At 36.4% G+C, this 19304-nt stretch overlaps 2 protein-coding genes across 2 annotated transcripts; one reads left to right on the forward strand and one right to left on the reverse strand.

Annotated features, from left to right (window-relative positions):
• Window positions 1-1524: 1524 nt before the first annotated feature.
• LOC127975485 (26S proteasome regulatory subunit 6B-like) lies at window positions 1525-6710 on the reverse strand. The gene is made up of 11 exons (XM_052579619.1): window positions 6587-6710; window positions 5784-5882; window positions 5480-5666; window positions 4552-4698; window positions 4343-4452; window positions 4174-4267; window positions 3860-4027; window positions 3415-3491; window positions 2483-2651; window positions 1984-2039; window positions 1525-1887 (listed from the first exon to the last, which is right to left on the reverse strand). Exons 1-11 carry the CDS (start codon window positions 6620-6622, stop codon window positions 1774-1776), a joined length of 1257 nt encoding a protein of 418 aa, XP_052435579.1. The 5' UTR covers window positions 6623-6710; the 3' UTR covers window positions 1525-1773.
• Window positions 6711-9185: 2475 nt separating this feature from the next.
• Window positions 9186-18674, forward strand: LOC127975507 (sodium channel subunit beta-1-like). The gene is made up of 5 exons (XM_052579649.1): window positions 9186-9899; window positions 13667-13833; window positions 15270-15507; window positions 18009-18147; window positions 18662-18674. The coding sequence occupies exons 1-5, from the start codon at window positions 9842-9844 to the stop codon at window positions 18672-18674; spliced, it is 615 nt and encodes a 204-aa protein (XP_052435609.1). The 5' UTR covers window positions 9186-9841.
• The last annotated feature ends 630 nt before the right edge of the window (window positions 18675-19304 follow it).

Consider the following 19304-nt stretch of genomic DNA (forward strand, 5'->3'; position numbering starts at 1 on the left):
TCGTCTGACAAAATGATATCAGCAAATTAATATAGAAGAGGACTTCAGAACATCACCATATAGCTGATGAACTATAGATAATCATTTATCTATACAATCATTTATAGATCATTCAATACCATTTCTGTCAGTCAAAATAAGGCATAAGGCAGAAAATGACATCATACAATAAATAAAGCTGTTCAAACAGGACTGAGCCTAAAGGACAGTAACTCTAAATAACTGAGTGAGATCATTATTTTTAAATTGTATTTACTAAAATACACCTAAATGCCCATTTAAGCTGTTTCTTATGTGATATTAAGGAGCAGAGTTTCGTGTAGTGAGAACCTTTCACTGATCTGTCCTAAAACCATCCAGACCTGTTGAACCTGTTATCTTTCAGAAAAACCTGAATGTACAAGACAATGGAGGGTCAATTATTTTACTTGTATGCTGAGACAAAAGGTAGCTATAGACGATTTTGTTCTCTTTGACTCGTTGGATGGAAATGTTGCTTGTTCGCAAATGTTTTGTGCAATATTGCAATTTGAAGCATGAGTTAAATTCGCATCTTTGGATGGAAACCCGGCTACTACTATGGACACTGATAAGTGACCTGCAGTGCACAACACTCAGCCGGTGTCGGCACATTTGATTTATCACCAAACTCCATCTTGTGGTGAAAGTCAGTAATACAAGTGGAGACTGAAATGCTTGTGAACCAAAACAAATGAAAGTTAAAGTCTTCATCGAAGAGGTTTGGTTTGTTTTGACTTAAATGTTTAATTGCATTCTCAGCAACATCAGCTGATTTATATTTATATGCAGTGCTGGGTAGTAACTATTACATAATTATTATTATTATTTTTAAATATGTACAATTATTGTATTGTTTTAGAATGATTACATGATTGCTTAGTATTTACAAAATAGCATTATGTGCAATTCATAGATCCTTCTAAATCTTTTGTTATCTTTAACATTTTCCTTTCTTAAAAAGCCTATAGCTCTCTAAATCCAGGTTGTGGAATTGTAGGCAGCTATAATTTCACAAAAAAAATTAGGGATGCAAAGCAAAAAAAAAATTTATTTAACTTTAAGATTTAACTGTTCATCAATCTACAATTCCATAACTTTTTATATGGAATTTGGAACTTTTTTTTTATGTAAATGAGTGCTGAAATGTTATAATTTTCACTTCAGACAGAATGTTGTATCCCAAACAATTATGTATTCTAAACTGTATGGAAAGGTTTTATTTGTTCCTACATAGTGAATTGAACTGACCAAGTTTTAGAAATAAAAAAGGCTTATGAATACTCTGGATCATTAAAAGGTCAAAAAGCCTCAGCCTCAACGCATTTTACATCTGTCTCACTCTTATCAACAATTACCTTTTGAAAATAAGCACCAGTACCTGCAGGCTGAAATCTGTTTAGTTGTTAAAACACAGCATCCTGTTAATTTCTTTGCAGAAACACACAGAAACTATAATCTCCCAGCATACATTAGGGTTGTTATCAAAAACATCTTTACATAGAGTCATTATGGAAAACATTTTAATGGTTTTTTGAGAAGTCATTAAACAGAATACATAAAAAGCTCACCTGATGTACATGTTTGTTTTTCCATCCATATTTGATTTAATGTGAATCTGAAACAATCCTGTATAATCAAAATCCCAGTACAAGCAGCGTAAACCCTGAAGATTTATGCCCTCAATATTACACTGTACGTACAAATAAAGACTGAAACAAACAGGGTAAAAGCAAATATCTATCAAGGTGTATTCTACTTGTAGAACTCGTGTTCCTGCTCATCTTTCTTGATAACAGTCTTGTAAGCCTTCTCAAAGTCCTTAGCCAGCACAATGTAACGGTTTTCACGCACAGCCAGCATACCAGCCTGTAGACAAAAAAGTAACAGGATTAATCACAACAGAAAAACATGTTTGCAGAAATTCTGATCACAAATAAATACATTTTGTCTGTTCTAACTCACCTCCTGGCAAATGGAGTTAATATCTGCACCAGAGATCTTGTCAGGCCTGGCAACATCTGCATTTGGGTTAAGGACAATTGTGCAACTTTTATTTGGTTTTGAAAGTCTGATACAACAGTCTTCTAAATCAAGAATCTGTACATAAAAAAATGCTTTTGAAAGTGTCTTATGCTCACCAAAGCTGCAATTATTTCATAGAGTGTATGAAATACTTTTACAAATAAATTATTCTTGTAATGGAATATTCTAAAATGCTGATTTGTGTTCAAGAAGCATTTGTTAAAATTCTTTTTTTTTTTCAAGATAAGTCTTGACTGTTCCTTTTTATTAATTTAATGCATTGGTGCTTAACAGACAAAATTGTTGATGATATACTCTTTTTTTAGTGTTAATACTGTTAATTCCTCAGTGATTAATGGTTTGCACTTTCCTCCTCACAATTAACTTCCAAATGAATAATTGTAATCATAATTAGAAAATTCATGTCAGGTCAGGATACAATCCTCCAGGTCAACCTCCTCTGAGAGGTTCATCTTGCTGGTGATGGTGGAGAACACCAGACGTTTCTGTCGCCGGTCGGGAAGAGGAAACTCAATCTTACGGTCCAGTCTACCTGGGCGCAGCAAAGCTGGATCCAGTGTGTCAGCCCTGTTGGTGGCCATGATAACCTGTCATTGAAAAAAGAAACAGCTCATAAACAATAGCTGAAATGGTTTTAAAGCAGAACAGAAGTAGAAGTGCAAAAAAGTCATAAAAAAAGAAAAAGAAATAATAACCAAGGGGATCAAACATAGCAGCAACAGTCTTGAATCCTCAGTTTTTGAGTTAAGAAGTTAAAGTGCTGGCGAGTTCAAAATGCCAGTACTAAGAGACGCATCTTGTTTATTTTTACTATTTTTCAGTCATTAAGGGATATGAAGGAAAATTGACACTGGCACCTGCACTCGAAATGGTCACATGATCCGGATTTTATCAAAGAGAATTAAAATCAAATGTTAGCCGCTGTAAGGTGGGAAGCATTTGAGGCATATTTCCAAGGTCCGATAATTTGTTTTTATAAGCTTAAAATCAAATGAACTTAAGTTGGAGTTAAATTTATTAGAAATATAAATCAAGCTTGCAGAGGAAAAGGCTCATTAAGACACTACATCATAAACTTCTTAAACGTAGGGTTCAATACTATTCCCTCTCCATATGAAAAGCTGAAAAAATAATAAATTTGCACAGACAATGTTAAATACCTCTCACTCTGCTGATTGATGTGTGAATGTATGTTGTGCTTTTGTATTTGAAAATATGTGGTTATGTCTGTCTTAGCCATTGTATAATAACCTTTTTCCCATTGTAATTGAATTTTTGCATGGGGGGTTATTTTCTCTAAATATTTTCATGTTTTTTTCCATGTCTTTTTTACAAAAAAAAAATTCTAACCTTGACGTTCACATTCTGGTCAAATCCATCCATTTGATTGAGCAGCTCAAGCAGGATTCTTTGCACTTCTCTATCAGCTACAAACAGAAAACAGATGAAAAATGAGCAAACAAAACTCATTTAAACAAAAATGGTCTCCTTCAGAACTTCATGAAATGAAGCACGATGACTGAATGATGAATTTTTGTTTTGTTTTTTGTGCAATATGGAAACAACCTTTCAAAGGTTTGGAATCAGTAATTTAATGTTTTTGTAAGAAGTCTCATACTCAACAAGGCAGCATTATTTGATCAACCAGTGATATTGTGAAATATTATTAAAGCTTAAAATAATTTTTCATTTAAAATGTAATTTATTCCTTAAATTGAAAAGCCAAATTTTCAGTCCAGTCTTTAGTGTTAAAAGACCCCTCAGATATCTCACACACACACACAGGGATGCATACCTCCAGTCTGTGCATCAAAACGCTTGGTAGCAATTGCATCAATCTCATCGATAAAGATAATGGCCGGGGCATTCTCTTTGGCCAGTCGAAAGACATCTCGCACCATGCGTGGACCCTCTCCGAGATACTTCTGCACAAACTCAGATCCCACCACACGAATAAAGGCAGCTGTAGAACATTAAATCACAATTAGAAAAGTTGCAATATGTGCTTCTGATCTAGTAATTTATTTCCATTTGTGTTCAGAAATTAACTTTAAAGCTCAATAATAAATCAAATTTGGGCATGATGGCTGAAAGGGCTCTGAGCCATACCTGTGGTATGATGAGCCACAGCTTTTGCCAGCATAGTCTTTCCACAGCCAGGCGGGCCATACATGAGCACTCCTCTGGGTGGGTCAATACCAATCTGAGAACAAAAGCAGAATGTGAGTGGACAACCAAGACTGCTACACACCACAGGCATTTGCATGCACACACTCACCTGTTTATAGAGCTCAAAATGTGTGAGGGGCAGCTCCACAGCCTCCCTCACTTCTTGCTTCTGGATGTCCATTCCTCCGATGTCCGCGTACATCACATCTGGCTTCTGATCTGGGGTCAAATATAGAGGAAACACATTAAAAGTGAGTGCAAGAGTTTTCAGAAATAAGGTGCAATCTAGATCCCTAATGCAGGATAAACAAAGAATACCTGAAGTGAGCATCGTGATGCTGCTGTCAGCTTCAGGAGGCAGAACGTCCACCAGAGCATTGCTGTGCTTGTGCAGAGCAACAGAAGCATTAGGCTTCAGCAGCTCTCTGTCAATTGTGCTCAAAATCCGAACATAGTAATTGGAGCCTGAAGGAATCAAAAGCACACAGCATTATTGACATTGTAGTTTTAAGTAATAAACATTTACAAATTTCAAATGCACATTTAAGCTTCGGGCATGATTTTATCCAAAGAAACTTACAGTGCGTGCAAAAAGTATACATTTAAATCTACATGTTATATTTAAAATTTGAATAGATTGATAATTCTGTAAACATAAATCAGTTAACAAGAAAAAATCCAATCCAATGGTGTCAGAAAAATCTACTTAATTCAAAGGGAAAACAAGTTTTTACACCTCACTGACATATAATTTCTGGTTATAAGCATAGACATAATTTTGTTCAATCTTCGACGTTCACTTCACTCCCCCCACCTACAATTCCTGTCTGCCCAAGATTCGAACTCACAACCTTTGGATTACGAGTCTGAATCTCTAACCATTAGGCCATGACTCCCCCAAGTCATTTAATGAAGCCATGCCATTATATGCAACATTTAATGGCATGGCTTCATGAATGTGAGAATTTCTGCTCAGATTTACAGTCTGTCTAGAGCAGGGGTGGGGAACGTTGATCCTGGAGAGCCTGTGTCCCTGCAGAGTTTAGCTCCAACCCTAATTAAACACACCTGAACAAGCTAATCAAGGTCTTCAGGATACAGGTAGGTTTTTCTTTTTCAGGGTTGGAGCTAAACTCTGCAGGGACACAGGCCCTCCAGGATCAACGTTCCCCACCCCTGGTCTAGAGCTTAATTTAAGAAAAGGTGAATTAAGACCCGCTGAAACCCTACTTATCAGACCTCTTACCTGTGGTTGAGCCCACAATAGCAGTATTCTGGTCGACTGCTTCCAGGAACTGCCCAATAACCAGAGGGATGCTCTGTATCCTCTTCACCTCCTCTTGGGCATGAAGAAACTCCTTTTTCAGATTCTTCTGTTCATCTTTGATGTACTCCTCCTGCACCTCCAGAAACTCCAGCTCCTGCTGCAACTTCTGCAGTGTGGAAGTGATTACGTGTCAACAAGTGTGGTAGAGTCAATATTCAGTGCTCAATACTGTGATAAACTGGCAAGATGATAAATAAAAATAGAAAAAAACAAACATACAAACCTTATATTTACTGTAAAGGTCCGCCAGATCTTCAGGTTCAGGAGCCAAGAAAGACAAGCCGGTCTGAGGCCTTAAATTTAGCAGGGTCGGAATATCCTCCTGAAAAGAAAAAAGATCACAAATATGTAGATGCAAGACCATATTTATTGAACGCACATTAACTCTAGCCATGCCAAGAACGTCATAATAAAACTAATATTATTAAAATACACAATCTTCATTAATTATAATTACAAATATATATTTACACATTCAGATTTGAACTACAGTTCTATAAAGCTACTTAACTTCTGTAAAGAATATATATATATATATATATATATATATATATATATATATATATATATATATATATATATATATATATAAAAAAGAAAAAAAAATACCTAGAGAAAAATGTTATTTAAACAAAAGACATGGTAAACCGAATGCTACATGGCTAAGCGATAGCATAACTGATTAATGTTGTGAATATGTTTAGAAATTTGCCCCAAAAGGTCATATACAATTCTAATATTATTAATAATGAAGTTTTAAACTCTACATCTTCGCAATGATCGCTACTCGTCCGTTATTTTCGTACACATGCTAACGTTAACCGCTGTCAGAGAATGGCATGACCGAGCATTTGCAGCGAGATGAATGAACCGGCATCTTTTCACTGTTTATTGTAAGATTTAGACTAGTGTTCTTGCACTATATATGTTTGGCTTTTATAGACTATAACTTTTTAAAGATAATAACGATGTGTACGCCACCCCTCTGTTTGTAAAACATTTAAAATTCACAACTTAACGCCTCACCTGAGGTCTCTCAACCAGAACTCCGCCGTCCTCCATGTTTGCTTGTAGCAGATGACGTCACGACGCATAATATCACCGGGTCCTAAAGTCCACTGTTACATCTCCTTAATTTTACACAGTTCAAGTAATAACAAATAAATGTTGCCTATGTTAATTGGGTCAATATATAGCCTGTGTTTTGACCTAAATACATATTTTCTTCTGGTTGAAAAGGCAATGAAATATATCAATTTAAGGAACAGATGTTTTTGATTGTTTTATTGCATGTATGGTTAAATCACCTACTGTAACTGACATCAGATTCTATTAGAACTTGTAAAATTTTATACAAACAATATCAGAACACAGATGTAGTAATGGTTTTATTTAACTGTTTATTTGTATAAAAATAGCATCTTTTCATGTCACAGTTGTAACTTGGGAATACAGACATGGCAAAACAACAACAACAAAAAAAGACGTTAAGTTAAACTCCTCACTAATACCCTCTTAATAAATAAGTGTAAACACAACTTGTATACTGTATAACTCATGTGTCGTATTCAATCTCTTGCCTTTTGATACAGAATATTATTTAGATTTACCAAGGTTATAGAATGTGTAATGGCAATATGCAATTCTCAATGCACAAACAAAATTTCAATGTATGAAAAAGGAACATTCACTCGATGCACAAAGAGCTTTTTTGATGTACAATTTTTTTAAATATTTTTTTTCTGTCTTTTTCATCATCTTGTCTTTGTGTGTGGATGCTTTATAAATTCAAAGGCAAAGTCTGAGTTGTAAAAAGGGTTCAAGCAGTGATGTCTAGTATCTTGTCAAACCTTTTGGTGGCTGAGCCCTCTTCTTCATCTCCTCATCTTCAAAGCATACCCTGAAAATATGTGAGATTTCTTGCCACCACAACACAATCTTTTCTGCGGGTCAGCAAGAGCATTCACAGGAACACGGCTTGGTTCCAGAACAGGTATTTTCATGGACACATCAACACGATGTCCAAACAGAGGTGTACGTTTGTCCACCCTCACTGGTCGACTTGGAAAACTGGGCAGCAGGGGTAAGGAGAGGGGAGCTCTATTTTTCAAATCAGTCTCACATAATGGTTCACAGATGTTTCTCGTTGCCATGACCATTAAATGGTTAGCAGGTCTGGACCCTCGGAAGACCACCGGAGGTCTTTTTCCTGAAACCGATGTCTTCTTTTCAGCTTCTGAAAAGAAGAAATGTCCACTGGACTTGCTCTGTCCAGCAAGAGGTTTGATAGGACAGTGGGTTTGTTCAAGAACAGGCTTGTTTGTGGACTCAGCAACATGGCGTATATGTAGAAACGCATGTTTGTCCACCCTCACAAAACTGGGAAATGAGGATAAGGAAAAGTGATCATTAGATTTCAGATTAGACATGCGTGAAGATTCTGTGACATTGCTCTCTGCCACATCAATTAAATAGGTAGGAGGTCTTGGCCCACGACGTCCTGGAAGACTTTCACCTGACCGAAGACTTTCACCTGACCATGTCTTCTTTTGTCCAGTCTCAGGCAAAAAAGGAGGTGCAGAAGATCTGCTAAAAATCTGTTTGCCTACTAGGCATGGCAGGGCCTGGCTCTTGAGAGTATTTCTCACTCTGTACATGTTGAAATGTTGGAGTGAAGATTATATCAACAACAACAACAAAACCAGCTTGAACGAGTAATAAGTAAGCAGGAATTACAACAGTCGGATACCAAGTGAAGCTCTTTTTACCAGGATTCCTAGTAACGTGTAATGCTATTATGATGTCATCGTCAGAATAGAATGTCGATCCGTTGAGTTCTATATATTTGCTGCTACAGATCTACAGATCAGTTCACATAAACGAAATGTTTTTTACTCTATATCTGCAGTGTAGAAATTAAGAAATTAAAGACAAGACATTTTAATGCTCTTTTACGGTGTAATTCATCTATAACTTTGGCTCACCTCATAAATGAATATGTGGTTCCCCCTAGAGGTGAGAAATAATATTACAAGTAACTTCAAAGGACTAGTTCAGCGAAAAATCATTTATTTACTCACCCTCATGTCGTTCAAAATCTATACTTCCTCCTTGAAAAAAAAAAAAAAAGATTCTCCTAACCACTCTTCTAAATAAAGTAAACGAGGACTGAGACTATCAATCACCAAAATGACACAATAAAAGTGTCTTACGACAGATGAAATTTCAGTTACTAAAACTGTCACCAAAACTGTTCTCTTCCTTCTTGCTTATCTCTCTGCATTCATGGTCTTTGATTTATTTTTGTGCTGTTCAATTCGTGAATGAGTCATTAGTTGTCATGTCAAAACTTGATGAATCAAGTCTAATTCACAAATCCGGTTTAAAACTTACTGTAAATGTGGTGCTCTAGCGGTTCATAAATAGAACTGCACGCATCCCGCGGAAGAACATCCTAACCCGAGCTAGCTACTTCACCAAGTTTGTCTATTGCGATTCACGCAGGTATGTGTTACTCCGCAGCGGTGACGACCCGAACAGGCTAAAGTCCAAAAATAATCACTTATAATAGTAATAATAATAAAAAAGTGTGGGAAGTTTGCATCATTTTAGGGATGCAACCGGAAGTGGCGCTGTAACAAATGCACAAAATCCTTAAAATACCTGTATGAAGTTCCAATTCTAAACTAATTACAAACCAAACGTCTTCCACTGTCAAAAAACAGAACAAAAACAAACACCTTTAGTGAATATATCATTATATATTTTAGAAATCAGATTAGATCCTAATCAAAGTATTTTACTAACAAAACGTGTATTCATATGCATTATTAAGAAAGTATTTGCTAGCATGCAAATAGGTCAAGAAGAACAGTTACTGACTGAAACTTGAGTCTGGCATCTCAGCTCTTTTTTCTTTGGTGGGGTAACTGAATACTCTGTGCCTGGACGTCTTAAACTGATCACTTGCACAGAGGTCTTCACATCTCTGATACTCCCTCGATCCTCATCACAACACTCATCTCCCTCCAGACTAGAAGGACAGAAGGAAACATCATCAGAGTCTCAACTAAAAGTGAAGCCCAGCATCATCTCTGTGTTTTCTGCACTGTCAAGCTCATCTGTTCACAGATACAAAAAACATACTGTCTTTGCAGAGCACCTGTCTTGCTGTGGACTACTGGCCGAGATCTCCTGTTCTTGAATTTGAGCCTTTGTTTTTTATGTGTGTGTTTATGTGTGCGAAAGACAAGAGATACAACTCTGAAAGCAACACTATCTATGAAGATGTCTGCACTGCGGCTTCTGTGGGTCCCTGTGCTGTTGTGTTTAACACACGGTGAGTGTCTTAAGTGCATCGTGGAACATTTGAGACACATTTCAAGCCTCATAGCCTTTATCTCTGTCTGTGTCAATCAGGCCATGACAAAGCTGCAGGTACCTGTAAAGCAGAAATCAACTCTAAAGATAAATTGTATCTGCTGCTGTCATGTGTTTTGATTTTTAAAGTGTTTTGTTTAGATAGATAGATAGATAGATAGATAGATAGATAGACAGACAGACAGAAAAAAACATACATTTAATAAACACACACACACTATTAATTAAACATTAATACCATACCTATATATATATACAGTATTGTTCAAAATAATAGCAGTACAATGTGACTAACCAGAATAATCAAGGTTTTTAGTATATTTTTTATTGCTACGTGGCAAACAAGTTACCAGTAGGTTCAGTAGATTGTCAGAAAACAAACAAGACCCAGCATTCATGATATGCACGCTCTTAAGGCTGTACAATTGGGCAATTAGTTGAAAGGGGTGTGTTCAAAAAAATAGCAGTGTCTACCTTTGACTGTACAAACTCAAAACTATTTTGTACAAACATTTTTTTTTTCTGGGATTTAGCAATCCTGTGAATCACTAAACTAATATTTAGTTGTATGACCACAGTTTTTTAAAACTGCTTGACATCTGTGTGGCATGGAGTCAACCAACTTGTGGCACCTCTCAGCTGTTATTCCACTCCATGATTCTTTAACAACATTCCACAATTCATTCACATTTCTTGGTTTTGCTTCAGAAACAGCATTTTTGATATCACCCCACAAGTTCTCAATTGGATTAAGGTCTGGAGATTGGGCTGGCCACTCCATAACATTAATTTTGTTGGTTTGGAACCAAGACTTTGCCCGTTTACTAGTGTGTTTTGGGTCATTGTCTTGTTGAAACAACCATTTCAAGGGCATGTCCTCTTCAGCATAGGGCAACATGACCTCTTCAAGTATTTTAACATATGCAAACTGATCCATGATCCCTGGTATGCGATAAATAGGCCCAACACCATAGTAGGAGAAACATGCCCATATCATGATGCTTGCACCTCCATGCTTCACTGTCTTCACTGTGTACTGTGGCTTGAATTCAGAGTTTGGGGGTCGTCTCACAAACTGCCTGTGGCCCTTGGACCCAAAAAGAACAATTTTACTCTCATCAGTCCACAAAATGTTCCTCCATTTCTCTTTAGGCCAGTTGATGTGTTCTTTGGCAAATTGTAACCTCTTCTGCACATGCCTTTTTTTTAACAGAGGGACTTTGCGGGGGATTCTTGAAAATAGATTAGCTTCACACAGACGTCTTCTAACTGTCACAGTACTTACAGGTAACTCCAGACTGTCTTTGATCATCCTGGAGGTGATCATTGGCTGAGCCTTTGCCATTCTGGTTATTCTTCTATCCATTTTGATGGTTGTCTTCCGTTTTCTTCCACGTCTCTCTGGTTTTGCTCTCCATTTTAAGGCATTGGAGATCATTTTAGCTGAACAGCCTATCATTTTTTGCACCTCTTTATAGGTTTTCCCCTCTCTAATCAACTTTTTAATCAAAGTACGCTGTTCTTCTGAACAATGTCTTGAAGGACCCATTTTCCTCAGCTTTCAAATGCATGTTCAACAAGTGTTGGCTTCATCCTTAAATAGGGGCCACCTGATTCACACCTGTTTCTTCACAAAATTGATGACCTCAGTGATTGAATGCCACACTGCTATTTTTTTGAACACACCCCTTTCAACTAATTCAACTAATTGCCCAATTGCACAGCCTTAAGAGCGTGCATATCATGAATACTGGGTCTCATTTGTTTTCTGAGAATCTACTGAACCTACTGGTAACTTGTTTGCCACGTAGCAATAAAAAAATATACGAAAAACCTTGATTATTCTGGTTAGTCACATTGTACTGCTATTATTTTGAACAATACTGTATATACAGTACAGACCAAAAGTTTGGACACACCTTCTCATTCAAAGAGTTTTCTTTATTTTCATGACTATGAAATTTTACATAAATCCAAATGGACAAACCCCTTAAACTTAAAAAAATATATTTTTATTTTTATTTTATTTTATTTAGACAAAATAATCGAGAATTATATTTTAGGTCATTTTTAATTAAAGTGACTATTTATCATATCAACCAGCATTTTCATTTTAATATCAACGGATTCCAACTAACAAACCACCTAACTTAAGAATGATAAATAGTGCTTCTAAGGCAAAAAAAAAAAAAAAAGATTTAAAAATAGCAAATGTATTTTAATATAATTTAATAAGTATGTCTTGCTGATCAATCTATAATGGAACTACTGGTCAGCTGTCAAGAGGATCAGCGCCACTGAGGATTAGCAGACAGACCTATTTGAACAGTTTAGAAAGGTGGGGGGACGGAAAGAAGATAGCTATTTATCATTTAACAGAGGTTAAAAACAGAGGCCTAGAGACAGGCAAACCAATGAGGAGCGAGTCTTTGTATTCTGACTGTCATTCAACACTGTCACGCTGGCTCAAGAAGCAGAGACGCAGGTTTTGTGCACGCATGGGTCTGGCACTGTGGAAAATTGAAGTGCATGTGAGCAAAGGTGTGTCTGAATGTGCGTGTGTGGACGTTTGTTAGAGCTCAAAAAGAACAGGCTTTGTCTTTAGATCTGGTCGCCTGTAGAAATATCACTGCCGTTTGCCATTTTATCCTGGACCAGTGAGGCTCCAACAGAATCGCTCATTGTGGATTCATTGAACAGATTAGATTAAAGACTGGAGTGGATGGAGCTGAGAACATGTGGATTCAAGAAGACGACTGTTAGACCAAAGTGCCAAAAATACTGGCCAACTTGATATCACACATTTGGTGATGTGTCAAAGAGCCCTTGTTTCTATGAAAAGTCTCCACCCTGGAGCTCAGTGTTGGTCACAGATCTTTGCCATCTCCCATGAGGCCAGACGGTATATGTCACTGCTATACTGAGAATGCTGGGTGGCATGGAAACGTTTTCCTCTCCTGCTTGTTTTCAAGCCTGAATAAGCTCTCAAAAGGGTTTTTCTTCTCTATCTTTGTATGTCTCATTGCACCACAGTAGAGCAAACATTACCAAGGTCATAGGTTCAATTCCCAGGAAATGTTTGGACTTTCTTGAATGCAATACAAGCTGCTTTGAGTAAAACCATTCGCACATTTCCGTACAAAAATGAATGCAGTTAAAAGCGCCTAATTCAACTCTTCAATGCATAATTCAATCCTGGGATTAAGCGGCCATTGTGAATTCTTCTCTGGAATAAAATGCATAATGTAATCTCTGTAAAAAGTGTTATATAATGACCCTGCCACTGCAGTGACATTGACATAAGTGTAGACAGGAATTTTTGTGACTTGTTGAGACTTGTTGCATCTATAAATGAAAATAGATTAATGACTAGAAAAAAGGATCACAGCTCACCGCTAACATTTTATTTCCCCTCAAAAAAACTAAACAAAAAACAAGCAAATACTGTGCTCTGCGATCACAGATAATTCTGACTATTTTAATGCACAATCAGTTTTCATGAGTGGAAATAAAACTTGCACGAAAACACTCTTTGAAAATGCCTTGAACTAAACAGCCAGTATGCATAATTCCAAAAAATGGGAACACATGCAAAAAAATAAATACAGTAGATTTTGACGCAGTAATGCCTGTCAGTTCTAAAAGAGGCATCATTATTAGAGTGCTTTATAATTTCAAGCAGTGGTGTCTGTGTTTCTGTCACTGAATGTTTTGTTCTTCCTGTAGCTTGGCTCTGCCGTGGGGTGTGTGTGGAAGTGGAATCCGACAGGGAGGCAGTGATGGGGAAAGGCTTCAAATTGGCCTGTATCTCTTGCAAGATGAGAGGGGAAGTACCAGCCTTTGCCACAGTGGACTGGTGGTTCATGGCCAAAGGCGAGAGTGAATTTGTACATGTGAGTATGTGACCAAAGACCAGGCTTTGCTGTTTGACTTCACATTACTGAAGTCAAGCTGCACATGATGCATTACCTAAATGAATGTGCAATTGCTTTTTCAAATCTTTCTTTTGTCCAAGAGTTAGAGTACCTGCAATCAATGCAGTTATTTTTTCCATGGTAAAGGAAACAAACATCTAAACCTTAAAGCAGATATAAAACAGTATCATGCATTTGCTATGACTCTCTTTGTGGTCAGAAGTGAATTACTGTACAACATTTTCAAAACGAACATTCCCGAGTGGAATCTGCAGACATTTTACAAGGAAGACAGATTAATCCCTTTGCCATTACAACAACCAGAAAAGTACAGTGCCAACACACAAGCATTTCCAATGCCATAGTCATTTGTGAGAGGCAGCATTTTATATTACTTGAATTATATTTATGCGATAATGAATGAGAATGAGAAACATTACATAGCGTGAGGTATTTATTATATATACTTTATAATATTTTGTGATATTTAATATTTATAATTCCTTTAAAAATGTGAAATTACTGGCATATTAAAAGTATTACAAAGCTAATTTTATGTCCTGCAGTTCTCACAGTTTCTGCACATTTTAACCTTTTTCTATGGCCTCTACAGAATACTGGATAAGGATTTATAACATCATTTAATATATAATTAAATGTAATAAAGTATAAATATAATAAATGTACTCAATTATATGTACTAGTGTCCAACAGAAACTATATTATCACTTTTGATTGTTACACTCTTATACTCTGTAAAATTATTCATGCAGATAAAACCAATATTACTGGACAACATTTTACAAGGAAATACTATTTCAGTCTTTCTTCTTCAAAATTACATATATAATTAAATATTCCTTTCTGTTATTTTTGTAAATATTTGTGGAATTCTAAAACTGATTTTACTCATTTATAGTCCATGACATTACATTTACAGCTTTTCCATGACTATCAAAGGGATAGTTTATCCAAAATGAAAATTCTGTCATCATTTACACACCATTGTTCCAAACCTGTGTGAGTTTCTTTATTCTGTTGAACACAAAAGAAGATATTTTGAAGAATGTTGGTAACCAAACAGTTGACAAAACAGTAGCCTTTGACTTTGATAGAATATTTGTTCCATACGGTTTGGTTACCAACATTCAAAATATCTTCAAAATATCTATCTTTCATAGAGGAAAGAAACTCATACAGGTTTGGAACAACTAAATGACGGCCCAATTTCCCATGTCTTTTGTAGACAGGGGAAAGTGTAGAGCAAAATACAGACCTTGTGTCTTTACACCAGCTATTTTAAGAGACACAAAATACTGTAGAATTTTAAAATGGCTGTTTTGGGTGCTGAATAAGTGCTGTGTCCTTCACAGCAGTCTCAAAAGCTAATAAGAGCTCTTCTTTCTTACAATTAGATCTACAGTTATGCAAATATGTCAGGCTACATAATGGATGACCGCTTCGATGACCGCCTGGCCTGGAACGGCAGTAAAAAAACCAATGATGTGCAGGACGGCTCAATTTTCATACTTAACGTCACCTTCAATGACACCGGCACCTATCGATGTTTCTTCGACCGCACCCTTGTCTTCCGCAAATACAAGTACCGCACCGACGCTACCAAGTTTATCGACATCAATGTAGTAGACAAAGGTATGTTCATTAAAGGGATACTCCACCCCAAATTGAAAATTTTGTCATTAATCACTGGGTTGTTCCAAACACGTAAAAGCTTTGTTCGTCTTCAGAACACAATTTAAGATATTTTGGATGAAAACCAAGAGGCTTGTGACTGTCCCATAGACTGCCAAGTAAATTACACTGTCAAGGTCCAGAAAAGTATGAAAGACATCTTCAGAACAGTCCATCTGCCTTCAGTGGTTCAACTGTAACATTATGAAGCGATGAGAATACTTTTTGTACGCGACGAAAACAAAAAGAATGACTTTATTCAACAGTTTGTCTCCTCTATGTCTCTCTACATCACTGTAGCACCAGTGTACACTTTTCTGTGTCAGCCGTGATACAAGGATACGTTTTCTTTGTGTGTTTACACTTTGATTTGAATGAAAACCTGGTGCTACGGTGATGTGGAGAGACACAGATGAGAGAAACTGTTGAATAAAGTCGTTCTTTTTGTTGTCTTCGCTTACAAAAAGTATTCTCATGTAATTTACTTGGCAGTCTATGGGACAGTCACATGCCTCCCGGTTTTCATCAAAAAAATTTTAATTGTGTTCCGAAGGTGAACAAAGCTTGTACGGGTTTCGAATGACGTGGGAACGACATGACAACATTTTTATTTTAGGGTAGAGTATCTCTTTAAAACAGACAGTGGGAATAAGGAGATTTACACGAGATGACACAAATGCGAACAAATACAATCAAAGTAAGGAGGTGACAACATCATTAGCCTGACAATATCTACAATTCAGCCTTGAAAGGAACTCAACGCTGTGTCCGTAAAGATAGCTGAGTCAACCCTGAATAGAAACGTCAAAAACAAGGACACTGTCATTGCCTTTACACGGCCCTGAAAGCAAGGTGTTGTCACAGCAACAGGAGCATCAAGGCTTTCATCATCATTGGGGTCCTTGACTCACCAATGCTTATCTGTTTGAAAGCAAGGATGTTCTTTACTTATATATATATATATATATATATATATATATATATATATATATATATATATAGTGGATTGATATAACAACATTATTATACTTTTTTTGTAATTACTTAAACTGCTCCAAACATCCCAGTGTGTTGTATATGGAAAATTATGTAAGTTTTATAACTATGCTAAAAAGATTAAGCATTTTGTAGGAAAACAAAATAAACAAATAGTAAATGACAGATTATTAAAGAAAATCTAAACAGATTAAATGTATGAAATTTTGTCAAAATTTTAATCAGTATTAGATGGAAACTTTTAACAAAATTAACTTTGGCACCTACCTGAAATAAGTACTAAAAAAACAAATACTGAAATATAACTTAAAGTTAAACAGTTAAAAAGTTAAACAGAAATATAAAAATCAATAATAATAACAACTAAAATTTAAAGCTGAAGTAGGTAACTTTTGTAAAAATGTATTTGTAAAACCTGTCATTATGTCCTGACAGTAGAATTATGAGACCGATAATCCGTGAAAAAATCAAGCTCCTCTGGCTCCTCCCAGTGGTTCGATTGCCATTTGCAGAAAGTCATCCGCTCCCGCCGGTAAGAAACAACCAATCAGAGCTGCGGTCCGTAACTTTGTTTGTGTTCAAGATTTACAAAATGTATATAATAAGCGAGTACACCATTAATCAATTTTCCAAACCGTGTTTTTAGCTTGTCCTGAATCACTAGGGTGCACCTATAATAAGTGTTTATATTCGGACTATTTTAGATTGCTTCGGGGGTAACGCGGCGGAGTAACCCAGTACCTTTGTGATTCTTCATTGACATAAACAGAGAGAAGTAGTTCCGGCTACGATGTTCTTCTGCAACACGCAAGCAGTTCTGTTTATTAACCGCTAGAGCGTCAAAAGTTACCGACTGCAGCTTTAAACTAAATTTAAAATGGAAACTGAAAATATAAAAAATAATAACCAATTAAAAAAAAGATACTATATTAGTATATAACTAAAACTAGTAGTGCAAGGAGAACAGGTTCTAACTGAAGCCTGTTCACACAAATACAAATCAATTGTTTATTTTAATTGTGACTTTTTTTTTCTTATAAAATTTTTGTGTCATAATATGGACTTTATCTCCCAAGTACCTTTTCTATTTTTGAGTTTAAAACAGGCTTCAAAAGGTTCAAATCCCACTCTAATTGATGTCTTATTTTGTGTTTTAGGGGGAAGCATGTGCAGATTATATTTTGGACAAACACTTTCCACTATTAATACAATACATAATAAACAGCCAAATGAGCAGCTTGTAATTTTCTGTTGTTGATGCATTAAAAATTAGCTTCTGAGGAATCTGAGGAGTCACATGTCTGCTTTGATGCTTCTGCTGACAACATCTCATATTTGCTGACGGTGTTAAATCAGTCAAAAGTAGTTTGATAAGGGATTTTGGACTATATGATAGTGTGAAGTTTATAAAAGATCCTAATATAGATTTCTGAACTGAATTAGATTTTTTTCCTCACTCACTTCAGCTACACGTGGAATGGCATCCATCTCTTCTGAGATCATAATGTACGTGTCCCTCATCGTGTTGCAGTCATGGCTGTTGGTGGAGATGGTCCACTGTTACAGGACGATCGCAGCAGCTGAAAAAACACCGAGAGCGAGCACGTGAGTTGCATCTCTTCAGTTGTTTGCAAACTTACTGGAGTGCATGGAGGTACACTCCATGGAACCTTTAAATTCCACAAAAGATTATTTCATGGAAAAAAGGTTCTTTAGTATCATTATTTTTTAAATAATGATACAAAAATTTCAATCGGGCCATCCAAGATGTAGCTGTAGAATCTGAGAATTGTAGCATTACATCATTTGCTCACCAATGGATCCTCTGCAATGAATGGGTGCCATCAGAATGAGAGTCCAAACAGCTGATAAAAACATCACAATAATCCATCAGGCCATCCATAATGCGTCTGTTATCATCTTGTGAAGTGGAAAGCAGGTTTCAATAAAAAATAAAATAAAAAAACATTCAAATTTCGCCTTTAGTTTTCACTGCTTTCTTCCTTCGAAACCATATTTCCCTTAATCCCAAACTGATCTCTATTTTTCTACAAGATGCTGTTCTCAAGACCTTCACTTTTCTTCATTAATTTTTCTTTCCCTCCTTCCGTTCTCTATGGGCGGAATACTAAGCCATAACATCGGAGAACCAAGATAATTGTGCAGGTGTAGAGGTGACAGAATAACACAGGTGGGTTAGTTAAATGTAACGCTGATGGTCACGTCTGGAATTTTTGCATTCCAAGCCTGTTAAACAATCTGCCTTTTGTCTTATTTCAGGTCCAAAAAAAGTCTCAAGCCAAAAGCTTGAAGCTCCTTCAATCATGGCCTCCTCCGTCACCCTCACCAGCTCTCTGTGAAACCGCAGGACTGCTGTTTTGACGCTTGTGTACGACTGACAGAACCACTATTCTAAACCATCGGAAACACACAGTCACACATTACAGCAAAAGGAAATGTTTTGTTCAAGGTTAACAAATTAATGATGCATTCATTGGTTCAAGCATGAATCTGGAACACTGAACATGACTCGTACATACCTCTCTAATGACTCAGCTTTACATGCGATAAAAATAAGTCTACTGATCCAGAGGACATCACAAATATTGTTCAAAGAATTCTTTAAAAAACGATCATGGTTTCCACAAAAATATTAAGTAGCAAAAACTAGTAGTTTTCAACATAAAAAAAAATTAACACCAACAACAGATAATAAATGAGCATACAAAATCACAATCATACCAACTTCCCAACTGCTCAGG

This window comes from Carassius gibelio, chromosome B16, assembly GCF_023724105.1.
Source record: "Carassius gibelio isolate Cgi1373 ecotype wild population from Czech Republic chromosome B16, carGib1.2-hapl.c, whole genome shotgun sequence".
In the NCBI taxonomy this organism is placed as follows: Eukaryota; Metazoa; Chordata; class Actinopteri; order Cypriniformes; family Cyprinidae; genus Carassius; species Carassius gibelio.

What these genes read in the sequence shown, in the direction of transcription:
- LOC127975485 (XM_052579619.1), bottom strand. Translation starts at nt 6,622, where the DNA reads ATGGAGGACGGCGGAGTTCTGGTTGAGAGACCTCAG. An exon ending in ACCTTTACAGTAAATATAAG is followed by an intron (nt 5,667 to 5,783) that starts GTTTGTATGTTT and finishes TCCACACTGCAG; the next exon opens with AAGTTGCAGCAGGAGCTGGA. An exon ending in TTAACTCCATTTGCCAGGAG is followed by an intron (nt 1,888 to 1,983) that starts GTGAGTTAGAAC and finishes TTTTGTCTACAG; the next exon opens with GCTGGTATGCTGGCTGTGCG.
- LOC127975507 (XM_052579649.1), top strand. Translation starts at nt 9,842, where the DNA reads ATGAAGATGTCTGCACTGCGGCTTCTGTGGGTCCCTGTGCTGTTGTGT. An exon ending in GCTGTTGTGTTTAACACACG is followed by an intron (nt 9,900 to 13,666) that starts GTGAGTGTCTTA and finishes TTCTTCCTGTAG; the next exon opens with CTTGGCTCTGCCGTGGGGTG. An exon ending in CATCAATGTAGTAGACAAAG is followed by an intron (nt 15,508 to 18,008) that starts GTATGTTCATTA and finishes CACTCACTTCAG; the next exon opens with CTACACGTGGAATGGCATCC.